General features: G+C 37.4%; 1 protein-coding gene across 4 annotated transcripts in view; it reads right to left on the bottom strand.

Annotated features, from left to right (window-relative positions):
• CFAP58 (cilia and flagella associated protein 58) overlaps positions 1-17178 on the bottom strand; it is a 105974-nt gene that overhangs the window by 12529 nt on the left and 76267 nt on the right. Inside the window, exon 16 of one of the 4 annotated variants that reach the window (XM_042908665.1) lies at positions 6091-6174. The exons of the other annotated variants lie outside the window; for them this stretch is intronic. Coding sequence (XP_042764599.1) covers positions 6106-6174 — 69 coding nt within the window. The 3' untranslated portion in view covers positions 6091-6105. Of the gene's footprint in view, positions 1-6090; positions 6175-17178 lie in introns of those variants that run through there. 4 annotated transcript variants of the gene reach the window in all.

The following is a 17178-nucleotide window of genomic DNA, read 5'->3' as shown; positions in this document are numbered from 1 at the left end:
TTCTGGGTACAATTCAGAGGAAGAAATTGAGTTGCTCACAGAACTCCTTTCCCTACCGAGCTACAATTTCATATTCACTGTCTGTTTACATTCCCTGTCTTTGGCTCTGCATCTTCAGCTGAAAACAGAAGGTAGTTCACATTCAATGTGCACCTTAACACCTCTTTTTCCTCAGCTCGCCTACTTGAGGCAATAACTGACTAAGAGGAACTAATTTATTCTGTTTTGATCTGAATCTGTGCTTGGCAAATGCCAGTGCATTGATTCTGTTCACCCTGGATTCATCAATTTGTTTGGGCGAGCATTGCAAATAATCGCTTCACCCCATGAACTGGCTAATTCATGTGAATCAGGCAGCTTTGCTCCTGATCCAAAGTCACACGCTTATCTATACCCACCAGGGTGAAAGCCACTCACTGGGATGCTTGAATACCATGTACTCCAAAGAAAGAGACACTACCACCTTGTCTTCACTCTAGCTCACCCAATGGGTTCAAGATGAAGTTGATTCTTTTTTCTTTAAATGCCCCACTCACTACTTCTGAGAGAACCAACCTCAGAGAATATACAGAAAATCTCTTTTCCAAAATGTCAAGATATCAGTTCTATTACTTCAGTATTTAATCCATATGAATCCATTCTTTCTCTCCAGTTGCCTTATGAGCCTTTAAGGTCAGAACTATGATGGATCTTTCTATATGTCCCTCATACCTGCTATTGTGTTCTACTCATTCTAGATGCTCAATAATTTTGTTGCTTGTCAGCAAAGTATATTGACAGCAAACTATATCCATCATATTTTAATAATACACATCAACAGAGGTGAGATATATTTATGTTGAGAACTTTTACTTGAATTAGATCAGTGGGTAACAACTCCCAGGTAGCTGAGCTTGTATAATTCACCTTAATGAGCTAGCTGGTCCTATAAACCACATACCTTTGAGTGAAATGTTTTCAACATGTATATTGTGTATAACTCAGGAAAATACTTGATATACAACCTCAATCTCTTAGTAAAATGTTTATAGTGGCTTTCTGATAGTGCAAGTGGTTTCAAATACTTTTTTGAATTCATAAGGCTCGCAACTGTATTCATATTAATTGACTCTGAAGCTCTGTATGTGCATGTGCACACAGACACATGAAAATGCAAGCATAACTCTTAAACTATGTGTGGACTTTTTAAACAGCCTCCTTAAACACAAGAATTCTAATTGCACACATAACTCTTTTCTACAATTAAAATAATGCATTATTTTTGCCTGTTTGTTTGCTTTTAGTTCTTTTTCCATCTTCCCACCCACATCCATAATGTTTAACAAAAGACTAAAGCCAAATTTAAAATCTTAAGCAAACCTGTTTCCCTCTTTGTATAAAGGCAACTCCAGAACACTAATTTATCTAGAAATGCCTCTTTTCGTTAGTAGGAAAATAAATTAGAAACTCTGTATACATATTACATTTCTATCTAGCTTTAGGAAAGGAAAAAACAATGGCTGATACCTTGGGGCTTTCTTGTTTATTAGCTTTATAACGAAAGTGTCAGCTAAACTGAACTCTGCACCTGTCTTGTTTATGATGTCATGAAGTGGTAAAGCCCCCTAGACAGGATGGGAGATGCTGGATCTGGGGATGAAACAGAATTACACAGCTGAGTTCCTTATAAGCAGGAAACTACTTGGTTACACAGTGGTTCTCGGCTCCGGATTTAGATGATTAAGTGTTTTATGAGGCATATGAGAAATCTGCATGCACTAACCTTCACCATTTTGGTAATAATAGGAAAAATGCTTCTGGTGTTTTCTGATATAAGCAACACAAACTTTCTTGAAAGATTTCTTTGCAACAGGTTTTGTTCTCAAATGCAAATATATGTTTGTGAAGTCCTGGACAGAGTATATAATTGCTTAGACCAGCCTGAACTTCATCACCAAGAATGTTGGCTTGTTTTACCCTTCACCTTACTTCACAATGTAATGTATGTGAAAATTTTGCACTTATTAAGTAATGATGGTATTGACTTCTCTTAACCCCTATAGTGAAACACATCTAGAAAAATTCAAGTTCACTAAATTTTTATTTAGTGCCAGTACTATGCATATGATTGTGCTAGTTTCATACAAAGATAAATAAGGTCTAAACTTCAAGGAGCTCACTTTTCAGCACAGGAAAAACGAATAACTAAGTCACAAAATAAGACAGAGTTTGGCCAGGTCCCCAAAGAGGTGTTAGGAATAGAGTGTGGTGTGTGGGTAGGTTCAAAACTAGAGACAATATTTATTTGGTGGACTGTAGAGAGGGAAATATTTCAGATGGATCTTAGTGGGAATAATAGTTGTAGAAATAATATTTACATTCATGAATTAGAGAAGGGCCTCACTACCAAAGAACAAATTTAATAGATAAAACCACTTAAAGTCCATCCATTGAAAATGTGACCAATTTTCGTAATAAATACTAAGGGGAAAAGTTTGAAATTTTTTTCCTTGAAAAAAATGATCTAAAATTTGTGTTAAGAATTTCTTTAGGGGTGCCTGAGTGGCTCAGTTGGTTAAATTCCTGACTCTTGATTTCAGCTCAAGTCATGATCTCGCAGTTGGTGGGTTCAAGTCCCACATAAGGATCTGCACTGATGGTACAGAGCCTGCTTGGGATTCTATATCTAACTATCTATCTGTCTATCTATCTATCTATCTATCTCTGTCCCTCCCCCCATCTCTCTCTCTCAAAATAAATAAACTTTAATTTTTTATTTAGTATTTTGTTTTATAATTTAAAAATTTGTATTTTAATGTTTATCCATTTTTGACAGAGAGAGACAGAACATGAGCGGGGAATACATAATTTGACACAGCTCCAGGCTCTGAGCTGTCATCACAGAGCCCAATGTGGGGCTTGAACCCACCAACTGCAAGATCATGGCCTGAGCCAAAGTTGGATGCCCAACTGACTGAGCCACCCAGGCACCCCTAAAATTTGCATTTTAATTATAACAATGTACACTTACTGGATCAATTAAAATTATTGGGTTTTGGGGGGCACCTGGCTGGTCAGTCAGAAAAGCATGCAATTCTTGAGTTCACAAGTTCGAGCCCCATGTTGGTTATAGAGATTACTCACATAAACTTTTAAAAAATTATTAGATTTCTTTCACATAGCTAACAACATTATAGTACAATTTGACTTCCCTCATATATCTGACTTCTGCAGTACAACATTTAAAAATTTTTTATTATGTAACAAAAGAACATATAGCATATATAACTGTACAGCATATTAATAAAATGAATGCTCATGATGAACCCATCACCCAATTTATGAAATAGAACATCATCAATGTACTCCCTTCTCCATCCCATCCCTGTACCTACACAACTGCCACCATCAGCCAACATAAGCACCTTCTGAATTCTGTTTTTGTCATTCCCTAGACTTTTTTCACATAGTTTTATTATACATCTATCACTTAATTTTGCTTTGCTTTGAGCTTTATAAAAATACGTCCCAGCACACCTAGTTTTCTTTGACGTACTTGTTTTATTCAACATGATGGATCTAAGATTACTGATGTCATTGTGCATTTCTGTACATGTATTTCATCTGATATTCTGTTGGATAAGAATTCCACAATTCTCCTTCAGTGGGCATTTGGATTGTGTCCAGGATTTTGTTTTTATCAACAGTGTTGCCATGAACATTCTCACACGTGTTCCCAAGTCCCCAAATACAAGTCTTCCCGGCATCCAGAACTACAGGTGGGATTGCTGCACCTTGAAGATATATACATGTTCAGCTTTGTAAGAGAATGTAAAATGATTTTCCAAAGATCAGTTTCCACTGCTCTACATCCTCACCATTGCTTTGTGTCACCAGGCATCCTTGATCAGAGGCCCCAAACAAGCTATTCCTAGATTCCTATCCACTGAAATCATGAAATAATGTGTATTAAGCTCCCAGATTAGTGGTAATTTATAAGGAAGCAATAGATAAGTAATACAAACATCTTAACATTTTTCCCTCTAGAAATAGAAAAACAATGTCTCAAGGTGGCAATACATTTAATTTCCCTGCTTATAAAATAAGATTGAGCATTTTTTTCAAGTTTAGTCATCATTTGTGTTTCCCCTTCTGAGAAAGGCCTGTTCGCATACACTGCTTTTCCTATTTTTCTACTGTTGCCTTTTTCTTATTGATTTGTAATTCTTTATATATTCTGGGTAAAGATACATAAAGTTTGTGCCTTGCTTTCTTTATGACTTCTTTTGAGGAGCTCTTAATTTTAATGTAGTAAGATTTATCCAGAATTTCTTTTATGGTTAATGCTTTTTGTATCTTAGTTAAGTACTCAGGACCAATTATTTTTAAAAGACTTCCTTTAGCAGAAATATTCAAAGCCCTCATTAATTTCTCCCAAATCCCCTCTTAATCCTTTGATATTTAAAACATTCTGTTTTGAGGTACCTGCACTTATAATTGTTCAATTTTCTTTTTTCCTACCAGATGCTGATTTAACATTGCCTTTGATATGATTCCAGCATTTTTCTAAGTCACTTGCATTGACTTCAAGTGATCTGGCATCTTTTGTAAAGCTTACAACTGCTCTGCATAGTATTTGCATTTCTTGTTGACTGTTAACAACATTGGACAATCTTGGGGCACCTGGGTGGCTCAGTTTATGTGTCTGACTCTTGATTTTGACTCAGGTCATGATCTCATGGTTCATGAGTTCGAGCCCCACATCAGGCTCTGTGCTGACAGTGAGGAGCCTGCTTGAGATTCTCTCCCTCTTTCTCTCTTCCCCTCCCCCTCTGTCTCTCTCTCTCTCTCTCTGTCAAAAATAAATAAATAAGTAAACATTTTTTAAAAATAACATTGGACAATCCTATTGAAAAAGAGACCAATGATATCAAGATGGGCAAGTTAGTCACATGATGCTGGTAGGCATACCTGAGTAGGTGATAGTCATATAAATGGCAAGCTCATTAATGACTATATTTATATTATGAAAATATTCACTTTCATGAACAATCTCACAATTTGGGAGAATTGGACAAAAAAAATACCTGAAAAGAGTAATAGAAGCAGTCACAGCAGCTCTTATCTACTGAACAGTTACATTGGATGTACCAGGCCAGGTACTCAGCTCAATGTGGTATTTCAATAACTCATCACAACAAACATGAGAACTGATTGCTATTATTCCTATTTTCCAGATGAGAAAGTTGAGGCTCAGAAGTGTGAGTGACTTACCTAAATAAAACAAGAAACTGGCAGAACGAAGATTTGAACCTATATGAAATAGAACATTTCAAAGATTGAGATAAGCATATATCTATACCACCATGTGTGCATATATAGATACATAAATAGATATAGATAGATATGTGTAAATATGTGTGTATGTATATATGTATGCATGTGTGTACATATCTTCATCCTTGCTCTTAAGCTTACTCACACTGTTTCCTAGAGCAGGTGGAAAGTAAAAGAAGGGAAAAATACAAACAAAAGTATAAAGGTAAGGAGATGAGAGCATAAAAACATCCAGTAAGTCTGCAGTATATACAAGAAAAGTTGTAAGTGACTATCTGACTAGAGTAGAAAAGAAGACTATATGTGTTTTGAATGATAGACAGTTGAGTTTGTTTTCAACATGATAGGCAGCAGGAAACAAAGGAGGTGTTGGTGGTAGATAATATATTAATAACAGTAATTTATAAGACATGTATAAAATTGAATATATATAATATATTCTATTCTATTCTATTATATTAAAATATATAACATAATATAATATTATAATATAATTAATATATATAATATAATATATAATATATTAAAATATATTATATTATATTATATTATATTAAAATCTGTGTGTGTGTATTCTAATATTTTCTTCCAATGCTCAGCAGATAGCCTTAAGTACTCTACATTGGAGAACACTGGTCTAAGAAAATAGAATGAGGACCTACAATAGAAGAGTGGCTTGGGGAAAACTTACAAGGTTAGAAATAGATGCAAGAGCATGGGAGATGGAATTTATTTGACTCAGCAACTGACCTGGCAAGAGGTGGAGGAATCAGAAGTGACTCTGGCATTTCAAGCTTCTGGGTGCCTAGAGATACGCCACACCATGAATGTGCATACCCAAGCCAGGGAAGCAGCTGGCTGTTCAGGAAGAAAATGGTGAGTTCCATTTTAAGGAGTCAACAAGACATCCTTTGGTAAACATGTATTAAGGAAACTGAGGCTCAGCAAGGCTAAGTAACTGGTCCATGATCACACACCTACAAACTGCAGAGCCAGGATTGTAACCCAGGCCAGTATAACTCCAAGCCTGGACCAGCACACTTTTGGTTTCTTCCCACCCCTTATCAAGCACCCTGCCTCCACCATTCTCAGTTACCAGCCAAACCACAGGGATAGCCAAAGTAGTGATGGATCAAGAAATAATATAGCAGCGGTGTAACTATACATCAACAATGACAGTTGCATAAAGAAAGGACCTTACACAATCAGGTTATTAACACATGCAGAGGGGCCAATGAAAGGTAGTTCAGGGAAATCTTGCTAAATTGGAAAATTCTTTGGAGTAGTACATAGTTTTAAATAAGCCAAATTAAGTTTTATAACAAGAAATACTCTGATGGAATTACATACTCAAAACAAATGAACTTTTTGGCTACAGAGGCATCACAAGAAAATACATGGAGGCAAGACTTGTCAGTTGCGTTTCAGGACCAGAGATGGTCTGCTTAGGCTAGAGTCAGGTGCATGGAGAAAGAGATGAAGTCCCAGACTGGAGTCTGATAATGATGGTTTTAAACATCAGGTATGTTGGTGGAAGGTCCAAAACATCACTACAAGTAGGGAGATAAAGTAACCAAAGTCACAACAACAGAGAGCAAGTAACACCCTCCAAAAAACACCTCCTGAAGGGCCAGGCCCTGGACAGCGTATGACCCCTTATTAACATAGAAGTGCTTGCAGGTGTAGGACATGTAACAAGCTATTAAAACATATAAGGGACAGAAAACTAGTCAAAATGATGAAACAGAAGAATTCTCCTCAAAAGAAATTCCAGGAAGAAATGACAGCTAGAGAATTGCTAAAAACAGATATAAACAATATATCTGAGCAAGAATTTAGAATAATAGTCTAAGATTAATAGCTGCACTTGAAAAAAGCATAGAAGAAAGCAGAGAATCTATTGCTTCAGAGATCAAGGAACTAAAAAATAGTCACAACAAATTAAGAAATGTTGTAATGAGATGCAAAATAAACTAGATGCACTGACAGCAAGGGTGGAGGAAGCGGAAGGGAGAATAAGTGAAACAGAAGATAAAATTATGAAAAATGGCGAAGCTGAGAAAAAGAGAGATAAGAAAATACTAGACCATGAGGGGAGAATTAAAGAACTAAATTATTCAATAAAATGTAATAACATCCAAATCATAGGAGTTCCAGAAGAAGAAGACAGAGAGAAAGGGGCAAAAGGTTTACTTGAACAAATTATAGCTGAGAACTTCCCTAATCTGGGGAAGGAAGCAGACATCCAAATCTAGGAAGCACAGAGAACTCCCTTAAGATTTAGTAGGAATAGGTCCTCTCCACAGCATATCATAGTTGAAACTGGCAAAATACAAAGATAAAGAGAGAATTCTGAAAATGGCTAGCGACAAACAGGCTTTAACCTACAAGGGTAGACACATAAGGGTAGTAGCAGACCTGTCCACTGAGACTTGGCAGGCCAGAGGGAGTGGCAGGAAATATTGAATGTGCTGAATAGGAAAAATATGCAGCCAAGAATCCTTTATCCAGCAAGGCTGTCATTCAGAATAGAAGGAGAGGTAAAGGCTTTCCAAAACAAACAAAAACTGAAGGAGAAGGAGTTCATGACCACTAAACCAGCCCTGCAAGAGATCCTAAAGGGAACTCTGTGAGTGGAAGGACCAGAAACATTACCACAAGCATGAAACCTATAGACAACACAATGCCACTAAATCCATATCGTTCAATAATAACTCTGAATGTAAATGGACTAAATGCTCCAATAAAAAGACATAGGGTATCAGAATGGATTAAAAAAAACCCATCTAGATGCTGTCTACAAGAGACCCATTTTAGACCTGAGGACATCTTCAGATTGAAAGTGAGGGGATGGAGAACCATCCATCATGCTACTGGAAGCCAAAAGAAAGCTAGAGTAGCCATACTTATATCAGACAAACTAGATTTTACTAAAGGCCATAACAAGAGATGCAGATGGGCATTATATCATAATTACAGGGTCTATCCATCAAGAAGAGCTAAAAATTGTAAATGTTTATGCCCCCAACTTGAAAGTACCCAAATATACAAATAAATTAATCACAAACATAAGAAATCTTATTGATAAGAATAGGGTAATTGCAGGGGACTTTAAAACTCCACTTACAACAATGAACAGATCATATAGGCAGAAAACCAATAAAGAATCAATGACCTTGAATGATACACTGGACCAGATGGACTTGACAGGTATATTCAGGACTTTTAATCCAAAAGCAGCAAAATGCACATTCTTCTTGAGTGTACATGGAATATTCTCCAAGATAGATCACATACTGGGTCGCAAAACATCCCTCAATAAATATAAAAGAATTGATATTATACCATACATATTTTTATATCACAGTACTATGAAACTTGAAATCAATCACAAGAAAAAATTTGGAAAGCCTCCAAATGCATGCAGGTTAAAGAACATCCTACTAAAGAATGAATGGGTCAATCAAGCAATTAAAGAAGAAATTTTAGAAGATATGGAAGCAAATGAAAATGAAAACATGACAGTCCAAACCCTTTGGGATGCAGCAAAGGCAGTCCTAAAAGGAATATACATTGCAATCCAGGCCTATCTCAAGAAACAAGAAAAATCCCAAATACAAAACCTAACCACACACCCAAAGGAACTAGACACAGAACAGCAAAGAAACCCCAAAGCCAGCAGAAGAAAAGAAATAATAAAGATTATCACAGAAATAAACAATATAGAATAAAAAAAAAACCCAGTACAACAGATCAATTAATCTAAGAGCTGGTTTTTTGAAAAAATAAACAAAATTGATAAACCCCTAGCCAGACTTCTCAAAAAGAAGAAAGAGGGCCCAAATGCATAAAATCATGAATGAAAGAGGACATATCAAAACCAACACCACAGAAATACAATTATTAGAGAATGCTATGAAAAATTATATTCCAACAAACTGGACAACCTGGAAGAAATGGACAAATTCCTAGACACCCACACACTACCAAAACTCAAACGGGAAGAAATAGAATATTTGAAAAGACCCATAATCAGTGAAGAAATTGAATCAGTTATCAAAAAACCTCCCAATAAAAAAGAGTCCTGGGCCAGATGGCTTCCTAGGAGAATTCTACCAGACATTTAAAGCAGAGTTAATACCTATCCTTCAAGCTGTTCCAAAAAATAGAAATGGAAGGAAAGCTTCCAGACTCATACTATGAAGCCAGCATTACCTTGATTCCCAAAACAGAGATCCCACTAAAAAGGAGAATTACAAGCCAATATCCCTGATGAATATGGATGTAAAAATTCTCAACAAGATACTAGCAAATCAAATTCAACAATATATTAAAAGAATTATTCACCATGATCAACTGGGATTCATTCCTGGGCTGCAAGGCTGGTTCAATATTCACAAATCAATCAGTGTGATACATCACATTAATAGAAGAAAGGATAAGAACCATATGATCCTGTCAATAGATGTAGAAAAAGTATTTGACAAAGTACAGCATCCTTCTTAATAAAAACCCTCAAGAAAGTCAGGATAGAAGGAACATACCTTAACATCATAAAAGCCATATATGAAAAGCCCACAGCTAATATCATCCTCAATGGGGGAAAACTGAGAGCTTTTCCCCTGAGATCAGAAACACTACAGGGATGTCCACTCTCACCACAGTTGTTTACATAGTGTTGGAAGTCCTAGCATCAGCAATCAGAAAACAAAATGAAATAAAAGCCATACAAATTGGCAAAGAAGAAGTCAAACTTTCATTATTCACAGATGACATGATACTCTACATGTATCATGTAGAAAACCCATAAGACTCCACCAAAAAGCTGCTAGAACTGATACATGAATTCAGCAAAGTCGCAGGATACAAAATCAATGTAGAGACATCGGTTGCATTTCTATACACCAATAATGAAGCAACAGAAAGAGAAGTCAAGAAATTGATCCCATTTACAATTGTACCAAGAACCATAAAATACCTAGGAATAAACCTAACCAAAGATGTAAAAGATCTGTGTGCTGAAAACTATAGAAAACTTATGAAAGAAATTTAAGAAGACATAAAGAAATGGAAAACCATTCCATGCTCATGGATGGAAAGAACAAATAATGTTAAAATGTCAATACTACCCAAATAAGTCTATGCATTAGATGCAATTCAAATCAAAATTGCACCGCATTCTTCTCAAAGCTAGAACAAACAACCCTAAAATTTGTATGGAGCCACAAAAGACCCCAAATAGCCAAAGTAATGTTGAAAAAGAAAACCAAAGTGGGAGTCATCATAATCCCAGACTTTAGCTTCTACTGCAAAGCTGTAATCATCAAGATAGTATGGTACAGGCACAAAAACAGACACATAGACGAATGGAATAGAATAGAGAACCCAGAATTGGACCCACAAATGTATGGCCAACTAATCTTTGACAAAGCAGGAAAGAGTATCCAATGGAAAAAAGACAGTCTCTTTAACAAATGGTACTGGAAGAACTGGACAGCAACGTGCAGAAGAATGAAACTGGATCACGTTCTTACACCATACACAAAAATAAACTCAAATTGGATGAAAGACCTAAATGTGAGACAGGAAACAATCAAAACCCTAGAGGAGAAAACAGACAACAACCTCTTTGACCTCAGCCGCAGCAACTTCTTACTCAACACATCTCCAAAGGCAAGGGAAATAACAGCAAAAATGAACCATTGGGACCTCATCAAGATAAAAAGCCTCTGCACTACAAAAGAAACAATCAACAAAACTAAAAGGCAACTTATGGAATGGGAGAAGATATTTGCAAATGACATATCAGATAAAGGGTTAGTATCCAAAATCTATAAAGAACTCACCAAACTCAACACCCAAAAAACAAATAATCCAGTGAAGAAATGGGCAGAAGTTATGAGAAGATACTTTTCTAAAGAAGACATCCAAATGGCCACAGGCACATGAAAATATGCTCAACATCACTCATCATTAAGGAAATACAAGTCAAAACCACATTGAGATACCACCTCACACCAGTCAGAGTGGCTAAAATGAACAACTCAGGAAACAACAGATGTTGGTGAGGATGTGGAGAAACAGGAATCCTCTTGCACTGTTGGTGGGAATGCAAACTAGTACAGCCACTCTGGAAAACAGAGTGGAGGTTCCTCAAAAAATTAAAAATAGAATTACCCTACAACCCAGCAATAGCACTACTAGGAATTTATGCAAAGGACACAGGAGTGCTGATTCATAGGGGCACATGTTCCCCTATGTTTACAGCAGCACTTTGAACAATTGTCAAATTATGGAAAGAGCCCAAATGTCCATGGACTGATGAATGGATAAAGAATATGTGGTTTGTATATAAAATGGAATACTACTTGGCAATGAGAAAGGATGAAATCCTGCCATTTGCAACAACATGGATGAAACTGGAGAGTATTATGCTAAGTGAAATAAGTCAGTCAGAGAAAGACAAATATCATACATTTTCATTCATATGTGGAACTTGAGAAACTTAACAGAAGACTACGGGGGAAGGGAAGGGGAAAAAATAGTTTCAAACAGAGAGGGAGGCACACCGTAAGAGACTCTTAAATACAGAGAACAAATTGAAGGTTGGTGGGGCGGGGAGTGATAGGGGAGAGGGGAAAATGGGTGATGGGCACTGAGGAGGCACTTGTTGGGATGAGCATTGGGTGTTGTATGTAAGCAATGAAGCATGGGAATCTACCCCCAAAACCACAAGCACACTGTGCACACTGTATGTTAACTACCTTGACAATAAATTATTTAAAAAAAAAAACCTTTAATACATAGCATAAATAACACTACAATAAGCACCTTCAATATGGCAGAGTTATGCACAACTGAGTTTTTTCTGGATTAATTCCTAATGTAGAATTCTCAAGTCAAAGTTTGCACATTAGGAGGCCTTTAATATTTGCTACCAAACTCTCTTCTAAAAAGTTGACATCAATGCAAACTCTACCCACAGTATATAAAAGTGCCTACTGCCCCCATGTTCTCACCAGATGGGTATCATCATTGGTTTTCATCTTTGCCAATTCAATAGGCCAAAAAAAGGGATAATTATTCTTTTAGTTTTCATTCCTTTGGTTACTAATAACGTGAATCACATTTGTTTATGTTTATAAGCCGTTCATATTTTTCCTTTGTGAGTTGTTTACTTATGGCCTCTACCAGTTTATTCACAGGGGTGATCATCTTTTTTAAGTTGGTTTACAAAATTTTTCATATATTAAGGAAATTAACCCTTTCTCTGTCATATTTGTTGCAAGTACTTTTTTTTGCCTTTCCATTTTTAAAGTACTTCCTACTATACTGATGATACTTTCAACTTTTTCTGAGAGAGAGAGAGAGAGGAAGAGAGAGAGAGAGTGGGGTAGGGGCAGAAAGAGAGGGAGAGGGAATTTCAAGCAGACCCCATGTTGTCAGTGCAGAGCATGACCTGGGCCTCAAATTCACAAACCATGAGAACATGACCTGAGCCCAGATCAAGAGTCAGACACTTAACTGACTGAGCTAACCAGGCACACTGATGCTCTCAACATTTTATGCAGACAAAGCTATTACTCTCTTCCTTTGTGATTTCTGCCTTTGATATTATACCTAGAAAATCTTCACCCTTCCTCTAGGTAACTAACCTAGAAACATGCTCACATATGTATACAAGGAAACTTGTACAGGAATGCCCACTGAAATACTTCTACAATAGTGGAAGTGTGGGGGGGGAAATACCTAAATGTCTATCACTTAAATTATAGATAAATACAGTAGAAATATACAATAGAATTATCCACAGCATCTCTGTGTATCATCATGGATAGTCTCAAAAATATAATGTTGACGGGCACCTGAGTGGCTTAGTTAGTTAAGCGTCCGGCTCTTGATTTCAGCAGGTCATGATCTTGCGGTTCATGGGATTGAGCCCCAAATCAGGCTCTGCACTGACAGCAGAGAGCCTGCTTGGTATTCTTTCTCTCTATCCCTCCCCCCACTCATGCACGTGCTCTCTCTCTCTCTCTCTCTCTCAAAATAAATAGATAAACATTATATGTATACATATATATACATATATGCATATATATGTATATATATCAAGTGTGGGGAGAAAAGAACAAAATAAATAATAATACATGTACTATAATACCATGTGTGTAAATGTAAAGTACACCAAGTAATCTCTATGTTGTCTGTACATGCAACAATTTGCAGTAAAAGGATAAGAAGGAATACACACCAAATTCAAGATAGTTATTGTTGCCTCTAGGAAAGGCAGGAAAGAAAGAGGACTTTGAACGTGTCCACCCAAACCGAAAGGGGTACTCTAGTAATTTTTTTCTTCCAAAACAAATGTGACAACACATTAGTATTCACCATTTGGATGAATATCAGGTGTATTTGTCCTATTAGACTTTACTTTTCTGCATTATAATCTTTCCCGAAATGAAAAAGGGAGGGCTTCCTCCACCTTTCAAGAATATACAGAAATTCACTTTTATTTCTATAACATTTGCAATATGTCTTAAAACTTAGCAGATGGTATTAAGTAGAACTCTAAGCTAATGAATGAATGAGTGAATGAAAAGGAATGAGTGCATGAGTAAATGAATGAAAAGAGGAACGAATGAATGATTCTTAATGACTAAATACTTCTGTCACTTCCATGAGTGCCATAATTCAGATTACATAAACATACTCAGCAAATCAGAGAGAATTTAGTAGCCAAGCTGATATTCAAGTAATCATGGCCAAAGAGTAGATCTGTGCCAGTCAGTATGGTAGCCATTGCCATATGTGCCTAGTAAGCCCTTGAAATGCAGATAGTCTGAACTGACATGTGTTCGAAGTGTAAAATACATACCAGATATTACAGACTTAGTACAAAAAAAGAATCTGAAATATCATCTTACTAACTTAAAGTTCATCTTATGTGAAAATGACAATTATTTTGGATAAATTGGGTTAAAAAATGTATATTATTTTTTTTTAATTTTTTTTTAACGTTTTATTTATTTTTGAGACAGAGAGAGACAGAGCATGAACAGGGGAGGGGCAGAGAGAGAGGGAGACACAGAATCGGAAGCAGGCTCCAGGCTCCGAGCAGTCAGCACAGAGCCCGACGCGGGGCTCGAACTCACGGACCGCGAGATCGTGACCTGAGCTGAAGTCGGCAGCTTAACCGACTGAGCCACCCAGGCGCCCCTAAACAATGTATATTATTAAAGTTAATTTCACTTGGAGCGCCTGGGTGGTTCAGTCGGTTAAGCGTCCGCCTTTGGCTCAGGTCACGATCTCGCGGTCCGTGAGTTCAAGCCCCGTGTCGGGCTCTGTGCTGACTGCTCAGAGCCTGGGGCCTGTTTCGGATTCTGAGTCTCCCTCTCTCTCTGACCCTCCCCGGTTCATGCTCTGTCTCTCTCTGTCTCAAAAATTAATAAACGTTAAAAAAATTTAAAAAAAAATAAAGTTAATTTCACTTAATTCTTTTCACCTTGTTATTGTGACAGCTAGAAAATTTACAATTACAGATACAGCTTTTTATTTATTTTTTTATTGGATGGCACTAAAATAGAACAACAGTGTTGCTTTAGATCTAAAATTGTCGAAGAAAAAACACATGTCCAGTTTTCACATTTGCCTAATCTGAATGCAAACCAACCACCTCTTTAAATAAATAATGGTATGAAACTAGATGAGAAAGTATGAGGTCATTACGTTGCACAGCCGACAACTTGGAAAATTAGACCTTACACAAATTGTTCCATAAGGCACTTAATAAAACTTGAGGGAAGTGGAAAATTTTGTATTAAGTTCTGTAATACAAAATAGATTCACTTCCAGAAGTAGACCATAAGGTGAGAAGGTAACATGAAATACAACAACCAGAAAGGAATGACATTTTGTTGTCAGTCTCCTGAAGTTTCTGTTCCCCCGTGGAACACCACTGAATTAGCTCATGTTATTCATAGTCCTGGGCTTGCTTTCTTTTTAGTGCAGTCTACTCTTGACTGGACAGTGATGATTCTAGTGTAGACCTATTGACAGTAGGATCCAGATGTGGCCCAGGCACAGAGGAGTATCATGGTCAAACAAAGCTACCAAAAAGTAATTTCAGACTAACTTCAGTACTTCGTTGGTATCAGTGACTGGGAAGGAGGCGTATTATCCACATCAATACCTAAAACCCCCTTCCCTCATAACCTACAGCTACTTTTACATCCTCAACTCCAAAATTCCTAGAAAAACTTCTTTCATGTGCTGCCCATCTATTCCTTCCTTCATTGTCACCATGACCATGTATCTCAAAAGCGAGGAGAACTGTTCTGAGAAGGGAAGACCCCTTCCCCTGAGTGGGGAGGAGGGGTTGCCAGTAAGAAAGCACAAAGCCAGAACCCTCTCTAGTAGACAGAAGAGGAAAATGTGGTGGGGGAAAAAAAATGATGTTTGCATTTGGTGTCCTGTCCAAACCAGCCAAAGCCAGGAGTTATAAGTCTACTCATAGCATTGGAGTTCAACATGGGGAACTCAATTGATTAAAAGATCAGATTTTACAGAGCAAAAGTGAGGGGAGGTACAAAAATGTACCTTGAGTCGTGTTTTACTGGAGAGTAATTTAGTAAATTACTGAATGGAAGGATTTCACAAGTCAGAGAGCATCAGTAATAGTCTATATTAAAGAGGAATTAAGTCTTCTCTAAATAGGTGCCATTTGGAGACATATTGATTTTCAGAAGTGACACCTACAAAGGGACCATAAATAACAAGGAAATTTTTTATAAGTCTTAGAAATAGAGACAGATATATTACAATAGGCACTGACTCTTTTTTTTTTTTTTTTTTTTTTTTTTGGCTTTTATCTGGTTGAAATAGTCTACCTGAAATTCCATGACCAGTTTAATATGAATGTCACTAATTCAAGAGCTAGCTTTAAAATGCTCTAAGTTTGGGGCACCTGGGTGGCTCAGTCAGTCAAGCCTCTGACTTTGGCTCAGGACATGATCTCGCATTCCAGGAGTTCAAGCCCCACGTGGGGCTCTGTGCTGACAGCTCAGAGCTTGGTGCCTGTTTCAGGTTCTGTCTTTCCCTCTCTCTCTGTCCCTCCCCTGCTTGCACTCTGTCTCTCTCTCTCTCATTCTCAAAAATAAACACTAAAAAATAAAATAAAATAAAATAAAATAAAATGCTCTAAGTCTATGTCCCCCCTCTCTGAGTGCTGGCTCCTAACCTGCCATTTCTCCCCCTCCTTCTCTCTGCCCTTGCAGGGACCTGCAATCACTCAACCCTTCCGCTCTGCTTAGCCCATTAGCCTCCTCCTGGCTTTATGGTTCTGCTTCCCCCACCTTACCCCAGAGTCAAGTACTCCTGAATGCCCTCCACAACACTTTCAACCCTCTTCCCCAACCTCCTATTCACCTGTGACTCACGATCCCAGTGCTACCTTTCTCCTGCTGTCCATTTCTCAGCTTCCAGGACACCAAATGCTGCTGGAGGGCAATGCAGAAGTATGGAGCAGGGACATTACAAGTTCAAGTTAGACACATTGACTCGTTCCTTCCCTCCTCTCAGAAATTCTCATTTTAGGGAGTGCCTGGGTGGCTCAGTCAGTTAAGCCTCCGACTTCAGCTCAGGTCATGATCTCACGGTTTGTGAGTTCAAGTCCCACATTGGACTCTGTGCTGACAGGTCAGATCCTGGATCCTGCTTCGGATTCCATGTCTCCCTCTCTCTCTGCCCCTCCCCAGCTTGCACACTCCTCTCTCTCTCTCTCTGTCTCTCAAAAAGTAAATAAACATTTTTTAAAAAAATTTTTTAAGAAATTCTCATTTTAATTTCTTGTGGAGACCCAGATAT

This window comes from Panthera leo, chromosome D2, assembly GCF_018350215.1.
Source record: "Panthera leo isolate Ple1 chromosome D2, P.leo_Ple1_pat1.1, whole genome shotgun sequence".
Taxonomy (NCBI): domain Eukaryota; kingdom Metazoa; phylum Chordata; class Mammalia; order Carnivora; family Felidae; genus Panthera; species Panthera leo.
Note: the sequence above shows the minus strand (reverse complement) of the source record. Positions and strands in the feature narration are given on the sequence as shown.